This window comes from Lagopus leucura, unplaced genomic scaffold (assembly GCF_019238085.1).
Source record: "Lagopus leucura isolate 7727_CA_CO unplaced genomic scaffold, USGS_WTPT01 Super-Scaffold_100015, whole genome shotgun sequence".
Classification (NCBI taxonomy): Eukaryota; Metazoa; Chordata; class Aves; order Galliformes; family Phasianidae; genus Lagopus; species Lagopus leucura.
In genome coordinates, this window is record NW_024962269.1 from 14,620,245 (window position 1) to 14,639,866 (window position 19,622).

The 19,622-nt window shown below is 39.2% G+C and overlaps 1 protein-coding gene across 1 annotated transcript in view; it reads right to left on the reverse strand.

Annotated features, from left to right (window-relative positions):
• Positions 1-19,622, reverse strand: part of CERS3 (ceramide synthase 3) — a 46,772-nt gene that overhangs the window by 23,549 nt on the left and 3,601 nt on the right. Inside the window, exons 3-6 of the mRNA XM_042876084.1 lie at positions 8,042-8,224; positions 6,459-6,576; positions 4,265-4,383; positions 556-613 (exon numbers count right to left, since the gene is read on the reverse strand). Coding sequence (XP_042732018.1) covers positions 556-613; positions 4,265-4,383; positions 6,459-6,576; positions 8,042-8,224 — 478 coding nt within the window. The remainder of the gene's footprint in view (positions 1-555; positions 614-4,264; positions 4,384-6,458; positions 6,577-8,041; positions 8,225-19,622) is intronic.

The following is a 19,622-nucleotide window of genomic DNA, read 5'->3' on the forward strand; positions in this document are numbered from 1 at the left end:
TGATGTATTTACCAGCCACACACACTGGTTCATGATGATAAACTGTTTAGGGAGGAGAGCCAGATGAACATAGACACACTGAGAACTGTTCAATTGCTCAGGAGAAACATTAATTATACCCCAGGCAGTGCTCACACAGCTATGAGCAGTCTCTCTGTTGCTGCTGAGTCAGAAGTTGGGAGTAACACAACAATAAACAGCCATAAAATGCACTACGACCCCAAAAAAAGCTGCCAGAAAAGTTGTACTGCTTCCTTTGAGGAAAACATGGCCACGTGATGTATTTTTAGGCGTTAAGAAGGCACGTTGTAAACTTTCCTTAACAATGCTGCTTACTCATTATTTTATTTTACTGTTAATCATATAAGTTCATGAGTAGAAATTAAAGTCCCAATTAAAACTTCAGTGCAGCCTATTGCACAGATCATACACATTAAACTTCTGAACCCAACCAACCACCAAAATCAGTGTATGAGCTTCAATGGGTGCCATTAATATCTAGAGATCAGACCTTGTTTTAAAATATAATATCAACTATTCACAAAGTATACTTACATCATACAGAAATATAAATCCAGCAATGGAGGATGCAAAATAGAATGAAAATCTCCAGCTGCAAGATTGAAATGAAAAAAAGAACATTTTTGTTTCACAGACAGTATCAATTTTTTTTTCCATAGATTTTAGAAAGTCATTGTACATTACAGATAATTTACACATGAATGCACCCTCACACTTTACCTTCAGGGTTGCTAAGTATTAACATTCAAATATTTTGATTAATAGCTAAAAAGTGAGTTTACATTATATAACACAGATCCCTCGCTTGTAGATCATGGCAGTAGTTCTCCAGGCACAACATGATCAAGGTAACAGTCATAGCAAATGCAATAAGTTCCCTAAAAATGTAGGTTTGATTACCCTACTGTAATCAAACATACTCTATCACTGCTCTAGAACATTCACATTGGACTGAACATCTCATAGCTTCCTACCACTGGAAAAAGTTTCAGCTACAGAGCTGAAACAATACTTCCCAATCTGATCAAATGTTGTCAACACTGTTAAAGTCAACAGTGACTTGCTTTAATTGCTGAGTAGATTGTCTGATATATTTTGTTGTTAAAAGAGCAACAAAACATTGGTTGCTGAAAACAGGGGAGCCCTATAGAACTTAAAAAACAGCTACCAGGTAAGTTTATATTTACCTCACAGATCTGAATTAGCCATAAACCTCAACCCCTGACTAGCATTTAAGTTTGGTGTAAGGTTTTTGTGGTTTAAATCCATCGAAGAACATAAAACTTTCAGACTTTCATCACTGATCTGGTAAGTCAGCAAAGGGGTAAAAAGCTCCTGTGTATCCTAGTGAACTGAAACTGTGTTGTTATGTGTGTCAGAACAGGATGCTGTGATTTGGAGCCAGCAGTCAGTGTTGTAACCAATCTGGAACCTGTGTGGGAGGTACTGTCCCTGGGTGTGGCTAGAGACTCAGCAGGAGTGTTCCCACTCCCACCTCTACAGGTGATGGAAAACTTCTTCCTTTGCCCTCTTCTGCTCTGCAGGAACAAGCCTGACCTTTCCCTGAGCGAGTCTTCAAGATCAGCAGGAAAATGCTGCAGGACTTCACATGCTGGGAGAGGTCACAGTCACAGAGAAAGGCACACGACCCCAAACTTGGTGAGAATACTGTCTAGAACAAGAGAACAAAGGAGAACAGCAGACAGCCTCCCAGAATAGTGAGATGCTAAAAAGGAGAAAGAGCCTTGACAAGAACTCTGCTTTCATTGTTGGCACTAATGAATTGAGAGATGTATGAAAATGATGATTGGGGTCTTTGGCAAATGCTAATAAAGTACCATTTGAGAAACAACGAGCCTGGTAGAAGCAGCCTCTCTTCTGAGCCCTGTATTACCTGGAGGCTGTCCTAGGTGAAAGAACAACACGTTCAAAGACTGAGCCAATGTTTCCAGAAGAAAAATAAAGAAAATGAGTACATGGGACAGTAGAGGCCAGCTAAGTCAATATGCATCGTGCCTGCAGAAGTCAAAAAGCAATTATAGAAGTGCCAGAAGATAGGCTGGTGATAAATGATCATTGTACATTTCTACTTTAAAGCATCTTTCCTAATATGAAGGGAAAAAGCATTTTATAACACCCACTGCACAAAAAAAAAAAAAAAAAAAAAAAACACAGCAGAAATTAGGAAAGCAAATGGAAGGGGAAGGTGGAACTCCTAAGTAATACCTCACTCAGAGTTAAAGGAGAGATACTGGGAAAAACACTGTGGCACATGACTGACTACACATGGGCTGATTCTGCTGTTATTTCTCCTCATATTTCCAGCAAGAGAGGTGTGAGGAGTTCAATGAACATGGAACAGATTCTGTGTTCAGTGTAATATGTACGCATGCTTCAGCAGCTTCCTGACTGCACCATTAGCCCCCAGCCCTACAAGTATGTATATCCAAAGCACTTGGCAGTAAATACTCAGAGTGCTTCAGATTAAACTCGTCATCTGAACAAAACTGCCAGATGAGCACTACCTCGTTTTGCATTCAGCCAAGCTTCTTTATGAATTTTGTTAACAAAGCCCCAAGTAAAATTCATCCAAATTCACAAAATTTTATGCAGCATGTGCCTTATAAACTCTGAACTGCACAACAGTGATGTAAAAGGATCTTTCTGATTTAACTTCAGGAATCTTTTCTCTTGATTTTTTTTTTTTCCTCTTGAATGAAGTCTAACAAAAAATAATGTAGTGGATGAATTTAAAGGCTCTTGAGTCTTTTAAGGCAAGGAGGTTTCACACAAAGACCTTTCCAAACCTCAGTGTTGCTTAACTGGGAACACTAATAGCTTAAGTACAGTTTAGATCTGGCTCATCACATCTTGTGATTCATCAGAATGATCCTGGAGATTGCAGGCTTTCAAAAGTGCCATAATGCTGACTACCAACATGGGATAGCTCTGTTCCTTCTCTGTTGCCTTGAAAATTAAATCCAGTTAAATTCACTGACACAAAGAGCAGAGTCTCCAGAATTGCACAAGAAAAACCTGTTTGCTTCATTCTAACTTAAGCTGCTGAGCAAGTTTCAATTTTTGTCTTTGGCTGTGTGTAACTAGAAGAATGGACCCACAGCAGGCAGCTCTTATACTGATAGTAAGAAATCTTATTGTCACTTGACAGTTAACTCAGCCACAGAACAACAGCAGCAGACATGGATATCATTTGCCAAAACAGTTTGCTCAGTTAGGTTTCAAAGCAATGCACCTAAATGCCTAACAACTAGATTTATGCCCAGAGGAGATCATCAAATATTATCATATTGATTCACGCTGAAAATAATCTTGATAAACTACTCAACTCTGAGCTTTTAATCCTCATTCCTTAAGCTAACTTACACTAAAAGAGGTTAAATATTATGATCACGTGAATTGTTACCAAAGTAGTTATACCAGCTAAAAATCCAAGTAGACAGGACATTAGGAAAGTACTTTACACTAGTACAGTAAATTTCACTACTGAAAAATGAGCTGTGTAAGCAAAGCCATGCTGCTCACTTGGGGACTTGCAATTCATATGAGATTTTGGATAACACTGGAATAATTAGTAAAATGTTTACGTATGTGGAATTTCTCACAGATTTGTGACAAAACAGACTCAATGCTCTGCTGGTTTATAATTAGATGCAGAAGGAAGTTTTGAAACTTTTTCCATATTCATTACTACCACTCAATTGCTCAACAGCCCACTTTCATTGGCATATTTGAGCTCATGTTCCATATGGTACCTTGTGTTCAAGTTGTGACACCTACTGCTTCATTAGGATGCCACAATTCCTGCTCCTGAACCAACATCAGGACACTATTATTCCAAGATGACAGCACAGATGCTTATTTAAAGCAGAGCGAATAAGTTCCCCTATGATTATGGGCACACACAGACATGCTTTCCTACTCTCTACATGTTTTTATCAAGCATTATGTAGCAGTAACCTACAAACAAGTCCCTTTTTAAACAGTGAAGAAAATTACAGTATTTTAGAATCTTTGATCTAATATTTTTAAGCTACAAATCTGGAGAAACCTTACTAACTCCTTTAGATTTCTTTGTAAATGCACAAACACAAACCAAAACCCTCGTCAGACAGACCCAGCTTCCTGGAAACGAGCCCCTGCCAGGAAGGCACCTGAGGACCTCAATCACTGTTTTTCCCCAAAACACAAATCAATAACAACAACGAGAGTTGTGTCTTCTTACAAAGCTTCCTGGAATTTCCGAAGCACCGTTGGGATCTCAAGGTTTCGCCGTCTCCTAAACCACTTTTCCACCAGATGGACTGTGCAGTTGCACTTTTTGGCAAGGCCTTGAATCTCTGACTGCAAAAAAATGTAATAATGTTAGCAACAAAACCTACACTGATGTCATCTTCACTGGTTCTATACTTCACAGATTGGCTTCCCAGCCCCTGTAAGATCTCCATTTAAAAATATTATTAATATTAACTATCCATGCCATTTTAACTTATAAGTTTCCCAATTTAACTTTTGAATGACATTCACAGAAATCCTGTATTTTCAGGACACTAATTTATATTACTGAAGTGGGTACAAAATGCACAGGCCTACAAACCATGCTATTGTTTTTCTGGTGGCTTCTGATAATTTAAAAGCTTGGGAAATTCTATGATTCTATGAACTTTTACTGCTAAGCAAGAGGTTTTGCTGAGGATGACTTTCTGAAGTGTCATGCATCACTGCACGTTATCAGTGTATCCAATACATAACCTTATTACATAATTGCCAGATTGTATTTAAATGAGTCCTTCAGGTAAGACATGGCATCAAAGCGATCTGGGCTCTGTTCTCAAATCTGATGTTCTGCTATGCAACAGGGCAAGTCAGTTAATCTTACCCAGCAAAATCCAGACTGCTTTCTTTCAATGCCTAAAAATAAATTAATGCTTGAGCAACTGCCTAAAAATTCGTTGGCCTCCAAGTGTCTGTGCTTTATCTGCACTCTGAAGGTTGAAGTGGCTCCGCTGTGCAGCCATGTCAGGTGCCAAGCACAAGGTTGTAGCTCCTGCTCTAGTGAGCTGGGGGTAATGAGCTGTATTCTGTTGGCCATGTGATTGCTGTGCTTCTGGGTGCCCAGAGCTCCACGTGCAGCTTGTAGGCTCCCTCTTTCTCCTCCATCCTAAAATGAAAATGGTGTGGGCTGATCTGCCCTGAAGCTGCTGCAGAAATGGAGGCAGCATTCAACTCACCCCCCCCTAGGGAAGCAATTCACCCTGAGGCTAGCATGCAAATACTGGGTGGTAGCATCACTTTCTGCCAAGTCAAGTCCAGTTCACTTGGTCTCCTTCCCTTGGAAAAAAGCTCTGGTATGTAAGCAAAGGACACTTTGCCTGCTGGGGAGCGCAGCACTGCAAACAGGCTCTCTGTTCAGAAGGGTGTTCCACTCATCACACAGGAATACTGACTTTGTTTTGACAGACAGTGGAGCCTAGATGTCCTCAGATGACAGCCAGGCCCCTGCATGCACTCTCAGACACACTGGACCCTAAGCCAGACACCTAAAGGATGCAGCCTGAATTCTATGTACATTGAGAAATACAAAAATGCAAATGCTGTGCTTCCCTTCAGAAATTAATTGGCAAACTGCACGCATGCAAAAGGAAGTTATGAAGCAGAGATCAAGACACTTGTCCAGATAGAGAAGAGCTCACGTGTGAGCATGAATACATCTACTCCTCACAATATGAGGCCAAAAAAAAAATAGAAAGTGAGGCAAAGTCAGGGTTAGAACAAAGTTTAAGGTATTAACAATCAGCTGAGCACATAATTATTTTCAAAACCAGTGTAGGAAAGCTGCCATTGTATCTGTAGTCAATTAAATGAGCTGTGAGATTGCAATCACAGCAAGGTACCCGTTTCTCATCAACAATCAGGTTGCTTCATATTTCAGGATGGTAAATGTTGGCTTTTATCTTGTTTAAATTTGAAAATAGACAGCAAGGTAATGCATAGATATTTCTTTTTCATAAACCAGGATTAAGTATGCAGCAGTATATCAAAGTATGCAGTAACAGATCAAAGGGCTTCCATCCCAGAGTTCCAATGTCAATACATGCAATAAATATGATACCACTCCCCAACAATGGACATCAGCTGATGTTTTCTCCAGGCAGAAAGAGTTAAAGATGATGAAGCACTGATCTTCATTGGAAATACTTCCTAGAGTCTAACATACCAGAAAATTAAACACCTTCAACATATTTTCTAGTTTGGATGCTATATACCCTTGCCAGCAGAACAGCAACATAAACCCAAATAAATTAAGTCATCTGTCAATCAGATGGAACTCATCCCATGTCGTCATTGTTGACCGTTTATTGAAACAGTAAAGCCTGTGATTTTCCAAGAACCAAAACTAGTACAAAAGAATCTCTTACTTGAGATGGATGTCTTGAGCACTCCCGGAAATAACTCTCTAAAACAGGATTAGGCTGCGGCTTCACACGTCTCACATTCTTTATACCTAAGGCTTTTGCTAGAGGAATAGCAATGTATCTGAAAAAACATGCAATGAAAAGCTTAAAAAAAAAAAATGCAACACAGTTACAAGACAGCTGTTCTCACGCCAGGATATGAATGAAGTAATTCTGAAGCATTTCAATTGTCCATAGGATATGACCATGCACCATGAGAAAGAAAAAAAAAAAAAGATATCACTAACTAATCCCAAGAGAGAACAATAGCACATAAGCAGCTACTTGAAAATGCAGATCCAATTACTCGAGCTCGTGGTCCTGAAAAGATATAAAGCTAAAGGAAAAACTCTAAATTTTGTCTTGTATTTTTTGAGTTCTGCAATAGTTAAGGGTGCACAAAACAAGAACAAGTGGTTCTTTATATGAGCTGTGCTGGAAGACTGCTTCTGGGATGCTCTCTTAGAGGCAGAGAGCCACCTGACATACTGTGATGGGCTGCCATGGCCCAGGAAACGATTCTCCCGACAGCCTCTAGCACGTGGCACACAGCAGAGGGCTTCTCCTTCTCTTCCACTTTGCCCTCAAGGTGCTACAGAGCATGCCAGTTGCTTTGCCCTTCTGCTTGGGCAGGCTCTTCCGAGAAAAGCCCCTTGCCTCTACTGATATCAGCAATTGATTCTCTGCTACTTCCAGCAGTGGTCAGTTCTCATCATTCATGAACAGATTCACTGCATGCCAGATGTGTGAGCTAATTTTTCACATGAGCAACTTTCAATAGTAGTCCAGTGAGACAGCCAGGCAAGCATTTACACAGGAGACACTATGAATGTTATAAACATGTGATCCAAATTACTTTTGATCTCAAATATGAATGATTTTATCTGGCTCTGTGTCAAGTCTGTCCAACTTATGACATTCCAAGTTTCCTCATTCTATCCTGAAATAATTAAAAACCTACTAATCACTTTATAGAGAAAAGAAAAGCTACACAAATAGGTCAAAACACTACAAATTTATCATTTTTGTAGCTTTCTTCTATGGAACCAACTTCTGCTTGTACCATTACAATTCCAGTTGCAGAAGCAATACAACTTATTAGGGAAAAAAAAAAGAAGAAACTCATTCCTCAAGTTTGCCTCAGGTTGCTCCATTTGGACACCTGGGATTGATCAGCCTCATGTGCTGATCCAAAAGGAGAGGTTTGGTTTGAAGGAGCAGTAACTATGCTTCTAAGGAGGAAAAATAAAGAAATCAAAATGTTTCTGGAGAGTTTGCAACTCTATTGAAAGGGCATAACTAGAGTTATCCAAGTACTGTTCTAGAAAAGCTGTATAGGAACACCTTTCTAGATTGGGCTGCAATCGCATTCCTAGCAGTGAAACTATCTCCAAGTTTTTCATCTTCCACTGTTTTGACAGTAGGTATTTTTAGCAGACTACCAACTAACCTTCATACATAAGAATGTAATGGTATCTTGTTCTCAAATTATTTTTTAGCATTACTGAAAACTAACAGGAACATAAAATTGAATTCATGCTTCTTACCTTTCAGTGAAGAACCGGATAATCAGCAATACAAAAGCATATGGTATTGTGGCATACAACTGTTGTGGCTTTGGAAAGACGAGGCCATCACGGTCTACAAAATCTGCCCATGTGCAATTGATTGGCATCCAAATATTCTCCCACCAGAACCAGCTGTTGAGCGTCTTTAATATATGCGCCATGCTAAGCAAATGAAAAGATAGTTAAAAATTATTCCCCTCGTATTAAAAAAAAAAAAATGCAGGAAACAAAACATATTGAACCTTGTGAAAAGCAGTGGCTCCCAGCTGGCAGGACATTTCCTACAGATAAGGTACAAGCAAACAAAACAGGAGACTTGGGTCCCATACGAACGCGCTCCCTGACCAGCACAGGTTGTGCTCACACTGCTGGTCCGGCAGAGGCACTCCATAGTGCTACTGCAGGCATGCAGGGGGATTATGTGCTAATGGAAGAGAAAACAGACCTCGATCTTTAGATCTTTAGCTGGTATAAATTAACATAGAATCGTTGAAATCAGTACTTCTGTTGTTTCCTTGGTTGTTTGTTTTAAATCTGCAGTCTCACTTCTGTCATTCAAATGAGGTTATTTAATATCTGGTCAAATCTTTTACAATAACTGCTTCTAATCTGTCACACAAAGATACAAGTGACACAAATGAGAACTGATGTCCCCTAGGCCACTCTTCTCAATTTAATATAAGGGACTGGGAGGATGGGAGGAAGAAAAGGAGAAAGTCCAGAGGGTGACTCAGTCTTGCATTAGTGAAGGCATTTTGCTGCTGAGTTACTGCTATTTGATGTACTACTTGCAATATGCATTTTGATCCCAATTTATAAACAGCACTATGCACAGGACCAAGTATAGCAGTTACAGAATGCAATAAGCATGTCTAGGGATCAGAACAAAACGTCAAAAATCTGTTCTTGAAGGAAAAGATTGTTTCACTAAACCCCAAAATTTTGCTCTTTTCAAAGCCTCAATTTCAACCCTCCCATTCTACATTATGAATGTAGATATGTTTTTGTTTCCCCTCATTTAATTGTAATATCATTACAATTTGTCCAAATTTTTTTTTTTTACATATATCCTATGAAAATATTCTATAATAGAATAAAAACAGAAGGCTGAAGTAATCTTTCTATAACTTCTATGAGAAATAAAATGAAATTTTCTATAATAACATTCCCTCATAATTTTTTTTTTTTTTGTTGTTTTGTTTAGGGGAAATAATTGATTTTATGAAACCATAGTTTGAATGAGGAAACAGTCAGGCTGGGAAATCCAGCCAAGCCTCTTCATCATGTCAGACTTCCCATCGGAAGAGCTTTCAGTGACCCATTTGCATAGGATCAAGTGACTAAATAAATCAGGCCGAGGACAGATAGCGGTTCAGGGCCTTTCATGTGCCTCCAGTACTGAATAGGGACAACACAAATCCAGGTTTGCCTACAGCCACGTGTAAACTTTCACCTGTGCAATATCAGGACACCCAGCTTCATGCATTCACACAGCACAGGCTTCCCAGATTTAGAGTCCTGAAACCCACTGTAATCAACAGCTAATGAGTAATTGCTGCAATCCACAGAGGGCTGTTTCCACTAATCAGAAGACTTGCAGCAGGTTTGTGAAACTGTGACTTGTACCCATCAAACAGAGCTGGGTTAACAAGCACAGTGAATTAACTTACTGGCCATGAACAGTAGTCAATACTGAAATATTAATAACTCAACCATTTAGTCTTTTTAAATGCCAAAAGGGGACAGTAAAATCTACTGAATAGACTGTGTGTATGAGCAAACGCAAAAACAAAGGATGAAGAAATCACAGTCGTTCCTTCCCTGAGACTTTATAAGCCAAGTTTCAGCCTAGAGCAATTCTTTACTGCTGAATTATAAACTCCTGGAAGTCAGGATTTATAATGGGGCTGCTAACAGACCCTTAATTACGGCTAGCAGGCGCCATGATAATGAAACAGAGCTTTGAAACATGACATTTTATGTCAGGCAGAAAAGCTTGCAGACATGCTCCCCTAGAAGACCAGGGGAGACATTCATTACTTCACTGTGCTCCTTTATGTATCTGTATTTTTAAACTAGACTGTGCATTGCAAGTTCATTGCAAGTTATCACAAACTGTAAGTTAAATTGGCCGCTATTAAAACACAGTGGAAAGAGTACTAACAATTAGACTACAGAAGGTGGGCTGTGACTAAATATGCACCCAGAACACTCAAACCCTACAAGGACCCAGAAATGTGCATTTCAAAACTGGATTCTTGGTATCTAAGCAATTCATGCTTTCCTTTCACACACAGTCATATAGTAAGGCAACCACCTTCACAGGTCATGTATTAGTTAATACAACTTCATTTAAAGCTCATAAGCACGTCCTTAACTTTAATATCCAAGGAAATTCTGGAATTTGGGGTCCGACCCAGAGCCCACAGATGTCCATAGAAATCCTTGCTCAGAAACTCCAACTAGAGTCACAGAAAAGTGGGTTCTCTGAAACTCTCTCTTGTGTAAAACCCTGTATTTCAAACAGGTTCTGCCTGGTGCACAGCAGATTAGACCATCCCTATTGATGGCTGTTCAAGAAATTCTTAGAAAACATTGAGATTCTACACCTGTTTGCACAGCTTCCATGCTTCATTATTCTTGAACTGGACTTTCACCCTACACTGTTTTCACTACAGCAAGTCAGGTCATTCCCTGGACAGTTCTAGAGATTCCCATTTCTGTAACAGAGGTTATTCAGGTACTGGGGCTATTCCCCCACGATTTTCAATTACACTTTTAATAACTAATCATCATCCTAACCTCTCCACCCTAAAGGTTATTTTAGCAACCCCACAGCATGACCAATACCAATAATCCTGCTTTGTGCCTTACTCATCACATCTACAGCAACCACTGTCCCAGATGCTAACTCCCATTATCAGCTTTCTCTACCTTATGAGAGCTTCCATGTAAATTTTTTGATCATTTGACCCTTAACAATGGCTGTGAGACATGCAAAATGAGAGGCCAGAGGATGGGGAATAGGTAATAAAGAAGGCACACAGTTCATTTGTTTCTAGCAAGCTATCTGTTACAAAAAACCTATTTTCATTTGCTAATGCCCCCTCCTGATTACCAGGCATCTGGTAAAACTGGCAGAGAAACATTTCTCTCTGAAGAATCCCTTACTCCATGTCAGTTCACCAGGCAATAGACTGAATGACAGAGAGAAAGACATTTTCAGAGCATTTCCAGTGCCATGAGAAAAAATTTTCATGTTGTGTATTTTTTCCTGCTGTGGTTTTCCCTATGGGCTATAGTTGTGGTGTCTTACAAGTAGAGCAGACACAGGCACTTGCACATACTTTAACTGTTTTGTCTATACTGTCTAGTTTTGTTTTAAACCCAATTATTTTTGGCAGCTTATTACATCTAACAGGTCAGGAAGACCAGTAACCTCTTCAAGTGCCCACAGCATGCATGTGAAGTGAAAGGCATTCGCCACTGGTATCTCCTGTGGTAGAGACAAATAAATAGGTAGAGATGTTTCAGCTGTCTTTTCTGCCACCCAGGAACAGGGCCTATGTACAGCAGTAGCCACATAGAAAGGCATCACCTCATACAGTGCATGAAATCTAGGTGGAACATGGGAGAACCAGTTTCTCAGTACTTGGGCAAGTGTAGTGTTGTGCAACAAGCTCTTTTTATACTGCCAAGAAATCTTCACCCCTGAGAAGTGCTGTAACTGCAGTTGTCAGGATCCAGGCTTGCTTTCCCACAACATCAGCATAAAACTAGAGGATGCTCACTTTTGTCAAGGGCCTGTGACAGCACAAAGACACAGAGAATAAGCCCAAGTGGCGGCAGCCCTATCCAGTGCTGGAATCAGGCTGTAGATACTAGATTTCAAAGAAGGCCAGTCATTGTAGCTTGCATAAATTGCCATGAGTTGTTACTCTCAGAGTGTGCTGTCATACACACTCTGCTTCCAAAGAATCAGCAGCAGCTGCAAAGGCCCAGTCTGACTCAGGATTGGCTCTAATAAGAAATCTGAAACCTTGCCCAGCACAAACATCCTTTTTCTAGGATTGCTGAGCTCAGAACTTCTTCCTTGCAGCTTCTAACAGTGCCAAGGAAACAGCTATACATCACGTGTGAAAACAACAGCTCGGTGACAGATACTCTGCTCAACCTAGGGTGAAAATACCTACTACTTCCCAAATAAATGCTGCCACTATTATTTTCATAGAAGAGAAAGAAAGAGGTGAGGAATCATAGAATCACAGTGTTGGAAAGGATCTACAAGACCATCTAGTCCAGCTGTCCTCCCATTACCCTTGCTACCATAAGCCACTAAACTATATCTCATAGCTCTTCATTTTGTCATTTTTCACTGACAAAACTGGAATTTTTGCTATTCCTCTGAAAGGATCTGAGGAAAAAAAAAAAGTCTAACAATAAAACAGATATTTCAGAAAATTGGAAGGTTCCCCTGTATCCTGGAAAATAAACACTCCAAGTAAATATATCTAATCAACTCCTTGCTAAGGATCTCTTCTGTAGCCTAATCTAGTACTATAACTGGGCTAGCATAAAACAGGAAAATCAGGAATGGCTAGTTTAGGAACTGCATCCTTTGTAATTAAAAAGCCTACACAGTTGGGAAGTACCAAAGTGAACCTTCCTTTCAATCTCTTTTCCAAAAAACACTTATATTTTAACATCAGTAAAACAAAAAAATGACAAATTTTGCTTTGACAAAAGCCAGAAACTACGTGTTAGATTTTGAAAACCCAAGTCAGGAGCTGCTTTGAAGTTTAGTTACTGACTGCTACAGTATAAGGAATAAATAAAAAGAAACAGGCAAGTCTTGATTTTATCCTCCAGGCAAAAGCCCCTTCTTTGCAAAAACTGAATTTCCAAAACCAGAATTAAGGGAAAGTGATATCCAGATTCAAAGGAACTGTTAAAAGAACCTCTTATCTTCACTTACTGAATATGCTGGAAAACTCAATAGATCACCAACACCAACATGCAAGTGAAAAAGTAGTTTCACTCAGCATCTTTCCTAGAATATCTACTCAGTACCACTCTGGAGGTGTAATAGAAAAAGGACAAACCAACAAAAAGCAAGAATAACATAAATTTCCTATTTAATGCCATTGCCTGGTAGAACTGTTTAAGCTGGTTCAGTGAGTTTTGGAAAGAAAAAAATTATCAAGAGCATCATATATCAAAAAGATAGCAAAGCTGTTCCAAGCCATTGATCTTAAACATTAAACTAAAGTGGTTTAAAAGAGTAAATAAGATCAGAACTCTATTACAGCTTTTATTTTTGTTTTGCTTAAGACTAAGCAATAAATGCTAGAGGCAACACACAAGTTTCAGCCACAGATCTACGTTCTGCTAATACTGGGCAGTGTGTTGCCCAAAGATTCCCAACAGCATGAATGACATCTTACCCACCCTATGCATACAACTAATGGAAGCACAAAATGAAAGAGCTGTTGGACTTAAAGGTTCTTATGATGAAACACTGAAATACTTTATACTCATAACAGAGCTGAATTAAGATCGCTATGAGACCCGTAACTTCAAATTTACTCCTTAATATGGACAAGTTTCAACTGTAAACAATTACAAGTCCCTAGTTAGAAGGCAATTAGAATATTTTGTTTCTTTTACTATTCTATCACATTGCCTCGTAACTTGGTTTCTGTATCGCAGCAGGCCAAAATAGCATGAAGTAAATCTCAATTAAGGCGGCAAGTGAGTTTTATTACACTTTCCCTTATTGTACAGGGGAAAGAGAATCAGGACTGCTTGAAAGAATTCATTTTCTGGGTGAAAGCTACCATACTAGTCAAAGATAAAACCTGAGTGTATGTATTTGCTTCAGTAGATCTCAGGCAGCTTAAAAGAGTGAAAAATAGTTCTCACTAAGTATAATTATAGTGCAAACTATGCCTGTCTCTAAGCTTTAAAATCCCTGACACTGACAGAGTTGGATAAAGAGCTACGCAGTAATTTAGAGTTTAAGAAAAAAATACAGTTCTATGAAGAAAGCTCAGTCAGAACTACATGTTCTTAGATGCTTAGCTCATAAGTTTGAGCAGACCTAGAGGGACACCACTTCCTTCTAGAACTCATTAGTAAAACTTGTCAGAACATAAGAGGCACTAAGTACAGCAGAGTCACAAAATATGTGAAGGTAACAGAACAATCAGGAACTGGAGAGAGGACCTGAGGGTGTAAAAGCAAAGGATGTAAGCTTCTTCACCGGCACAGCAGATGACTCAACATTTTAAATTAGCTCTTGGGAATTAGGGAAAGAGGCAGCACCGGTGCAGTTTCGCTCTGGAGAACTGTCATTCACAGCTTCCTGAAAGAGGAGCTGGTGGACAGTCAAGGTCTTCAGCTATCACATACGCACGGTGACTCAAACTTGCGCACTCATCTCCTCATCACCCTGAATCAGATCAAGTCTGTTGTGCTCCACTGTTTTTAGTTCTCCACCTGTTGGTTATCCCCTCCTTTGCAGTTTAACCTGCCCGTACATTCTCCGCCCACAAAGCCAACTAGAGGAGGAGTCAGAACGTAACTGGTATTTCATTATTGCAGCCTCTGCTTGGCATCCTATTCATGTCATAACAAATGCAAGAGAGACCTTCGGTTAATGCATACCAGCATAGTCTCTTCATCAGCAGCGGCGCTCCAGCTGAAGTTTTGATCCAAGCTAAAAAGCTGGCTAAAAATAGGTATGCAATACAAAAAGTAAGAGGGAAGAAATACACAGCATTACTCTATTTGAGTTTTATAGTGTTACTGTGAAATAACCACTTCTGGTAGCTGGTTTAAATGTGTCATTCACAGCACTAGACACCAGACCTGTAACAGGTAAGTCATATGTAAAACTGTTAAACTGAGTTAGTTACAGAATAGCAATTCATTTTAGAGGAAAAAAAAAACCTAGAACTAGCTTTTTCAAGCAATCTAAATTCAAAGTTTCCTATGCAAGCATTTTACATCATTAGCTAACATTTTCCCTACTCAAATTTTCCTCCTTTCCAGTTTAGAATTAAGTGTTCTTAGTAGCACTTTAAATAGAATGATGATACAAGATGCAGAAGTACAACTGTAATCCATACTTACCTACTTCAGAAAGAAAAGCAGTTCTCATAGGCTGGAACACTTAGCAATATAAGATCTCTCCACATCTATACCATCTGAAACTATTACAAGTTGTCATTATAAAGCCGGCATGCTAACAGTTTGGACCATATCCTAATGTAGGGAAGCAAGAAAAAATTCCTACCTTTATGATGTTGCAGCCAAAGAGAACACGCACACATTAGCCACGAAGAGGCATTGCAGTCACTACTTCGACAGAAGTAAACACGCCCCATCTGCACAACTCTTTCAAATTCTTCAGAGACCCACCCACCAAAGCTGCACTTCAAGATTTCTGACTGAAGGCAATCCTGATGTCATGAGTAACTACTCATTGAAACTCAGGAGCAGTAATGCCAGGCGCCTTCCCGTGTGCCTGTTTCAACACAGCAGGTGAAGAAATGTTCTAAATCACACGGTATTTGGTTGCACGATGGGAATTTGTCTCAACTAATGTTGCTCTAGACACGCACAGGAGGATGCTGATTGCACAGAAAGGAAATCCCAACACAACATCTTTAGATGCATTATTAGATTAAGTAAAGGTTTCAAAATTAAATCAGAAAAATTTCCCCTCCTACTGATCACCTCCTGAATGCTTTCAGCCTCAGTCAACAAAATGAAAGTGTTACAGTTTCTCAGAATATAAAGTGAAATTGTTGGAAGTCCTACAGCAGAGCAAAATCACACTAACTGAACATGTTTGGTCAGACATACCATACAAACATAGAATTAATTACTTGACTGCTATTTTTTTTTTGTTTTGTTTGGATGTGAGGGGGCTTGCTTTTAATTAAAGCTTTTAATTGATCTCCTTTTAATTCCATGACTAAAGAATAAGGCTGAAAGTCATTCCTCAACAGCTTCAAATACTAATCAACAGCATTCAGAAATACTGGTATTACTTAGCATTCTGAAGCATAAGGCATCTTAATATTGTTGGAAAGGAATAAAAAGGTGCCACTAGAAAGCCAGGAACATCTACAGATTTTAAATCTGCAGAGAAGTTCTATTAGCCCTCTCCGTCTGCTTGCAGCCAGCAGACAACAACCCACACAATAGGAACCGACATGTCAAAGCTGGACCCAAGTTTCATCTCTCCTGAAGTACTGCCTCTAAAGGGAGCTAACAGCAGATGGCTACACAGGAGTGCAAGATATACAAAACATAACTGATAATGGAGCAGTTTTTCCTCCTGCACCCTCACCCCACCCTTTGACTACAGGGAAACTTTCATCATTATCCCTAAGACAGTAATGGAAGATGCGATGCAACAATGCTTGGATCCAGCTCATTTACTTTCCCCTAAAGAGATTCAGACTGAAATGTTTCGTTTGTTCAAAAGGTTTCAAGGTGTTCAGTATTGCAGCTGTTGCAGTATCAATAAATAACTGTTTCAGAGCTTCCATAAAACTAGGAGTGATATCCAATAAACTGAAGCACTAAAGCAATATTAAACAGGAAGGATTATTTCAGGAAGGTAGTATTAGGACTCGGCTGCTCCTTTAAGTTATCTCCATAGTTTCCCACATCTAAACCACTAGCATGAATCAAGCAGAACACTTAAGAACACTCTGCCAATCAGGAAAGCCTAGAGCAAGCTGATTCATATTTCCCTTGTCTAATACTGTGCCAGTTATGTAATAGGTAATTGGCACAAACACCTTTCTTACACTTCATAATTTCTTCACTCTTGCACTGCATTGCAAAAAAACCCCTTTCATTTGAATGGAGCAAATTTGAGACTGCTACAGATAACAGCAAACTGTTTTTACACAGTTTCTGAGGAGGCTTTTTTAGATAGCATACATTACCTACACTGGATTCTATAACAAGATTAAACACACTGCATGTAAATAACAACCGAACCATAGCCTCTCGATTAAAGCTGCCTACTGCACTTCCAATTACTGCCCAACTTTCATACAGTTCTTCAGTCATTTATCTTTAACTTTGAAGCCACAGGAAAAAAAAAAAAAATCTTACTCTGTATTACTCATGGAGGGAAAGAAAAAAAATGCAACTACTCCTTACCTGCAGTGTAATGTGTCACAGAATCATAGAATGGCCTAGGTTGAATAGGATCTCAAAGACCACAGAATGGCCAGGGTTGGAAGGATCATGAATCTCCAACCCCCCTGCCACACGCAGGGCAACCAACCTCCACATTTAATACTATACCAGGCTGCCCAGGGCCCCATCCAACCTGGCCTTGAACACCTCCAGGGACGGGGCATCCACAGCCTCTCTGGGCAGCCTGTTCCAGTGCATCACCAGTGCAAAAGTGTTCCTCCTAATACCTCACCTAAGTCTCCCATCTCAATTTAAAACCATTTGTCATATGACTGAGTAACTAGATAACAGAGGTATGTGATTAGCCAAAATAATTATTGCACATATCACTGGAAAGGATAAATTACGTAGAAGATGCCAGCGGGGGGGTGGGGGGAGGAAGTAGAACAAAAAACCTCAGAGTCCACTTCTTTAGCTTTTCCAATAAATACATATATCAAATTACAACACATGAATTCAGTTTATGTGAGTTTTCACCTGAGCTTTTAAGTAATTGCATAAGGAAAAAAATATCACAAATATCTCCTCCTAATACATCAAACTTCCCCTACAGAAAAGAGATGAAGTCATCCATTCAGGATCTCTCTAAAAGTTTTCTGCTCAAGAGCTTTCTTACTTGGAGGTACGATCTGACTCGCAATCCACACAGAGTTGCAAGTTAATATTAGTAATTAGAAATTAGTTTCTTCTATCTATCACAACTGAAGACTGGATATCTGATTGCAAATAGAGCAAATGGTAAGGTTATAAACACTGTACCTTACTGTCAATGCAGGACCAAAGCAAAAATACATTTGAACAAACAGGCTGAAATCCTCAAAACACTGAAATCTTAAAATTCAGAACTTGATTGCATGAACTTCAATAAGAAACAATATTTGAGAATCTGTGGCTTGAACAACAGGACAACAATGGAACAGAAAGAAGTCAGTAGTAATACTAGAAGAGTAAAGGCAATGGGGAGGAAAGCAGCGGAACAGCAATACACTGCTGACCCAAACTACCAGCTTTTTGATCAGGTGCCAAAAGAGGACCATTAATAATCCTTAACTACATCTTAGGTAAAAGGCTCCAGGAAGCAATACCAGCATTACCTGGGGACCACTTTCTAACTACATTCTTTCATACACAACTGAGGGATATAAATACCACAAATATGCTGCATCTCACAATTTTTTGGCTGTATTTCATTTAAATGCTGAACATGCGGTGTATTGATAAGCCTCCAGAGCTGCAGTTAAGAATCCACCCAAACCCAAAAGCACAGAGCTGTATGCATATATTAGTGAAGTTTCATGTAGTTGTAGTTCAGACAGCTTTCCTTTATATAAGCCTCCCAATCTTTGTTTGCAGATGATCCCTCATAAGATTATTTCTCCTTGATTTAACTCACTTTCTCCACATTTGTCATATTCATCCCTCTAATAACAGAAGCACTGAATTATAATTTTCAAATCAAACTGCATATCCATAAAACAGTGAAAGCACATTAAAATATAGTTTAAAAAAACATGGAAGAGTAACTTCTACTGCTTGCATTTAGAGGAAGCATTGCATTAAGACTTCTATCTGTTAATCACAATCTTAGTAAAAAGAACTATTACAAAGCCTGGACCTTTTCCCTTTCAAATACAGCACCACTAATTTGCTCAAATAATACTTGCACGTGCAGGGAATTCGACAATCAGTTCAATCAATTTATTCAGGAGAGAGTTTTGAATGAATTTCCAACAGTCTACACAGTGTGGGATTTAAAAAATTAAATAGATGATGCCTTGTTGATTCCTGGAGCTGGAAGTACTGGTTAAACAACTGCATGAAAATAAACCTCAGCAATTTGTAACACTTGCACATAAGACAACACTGCAAAGATCACTTGATTACTTTAACAGAAGAGTCTTAAAGCATCAATGTTTATCTATCCATACAAAATAGAAACACAAAACATGAGCATGTGCTTAGTGAAACTGAAAGGCAACCCCTTGCCTGTTTCAGCCAGTAAGAACTGCCTCCTCTACAGCTGTCTGTAGCTGAAAATTAGAGAAAACATTGGAATCACACCAGCTGAAACTTTGAAATGAGGTGAAGAAACAATCCTTTAGAAGAACTGACATTCTGCTTGGAATGATCAAATAATAGACTCAGCTCCAAGGAGGCGATGAATTTAAACAAACACACCATTTAAGAGTCCCACATTTGCTGCATAGTGAGTCTGTGCCAATTGTTAATGAAAAACGAACCACATCGGACTTTGACTACAGATCTTATTGGTTTAATCACTACAAGCTCTTTTACACAACAGACTTCATAATCTTTTTTGCTGTTTCCTTTGCAG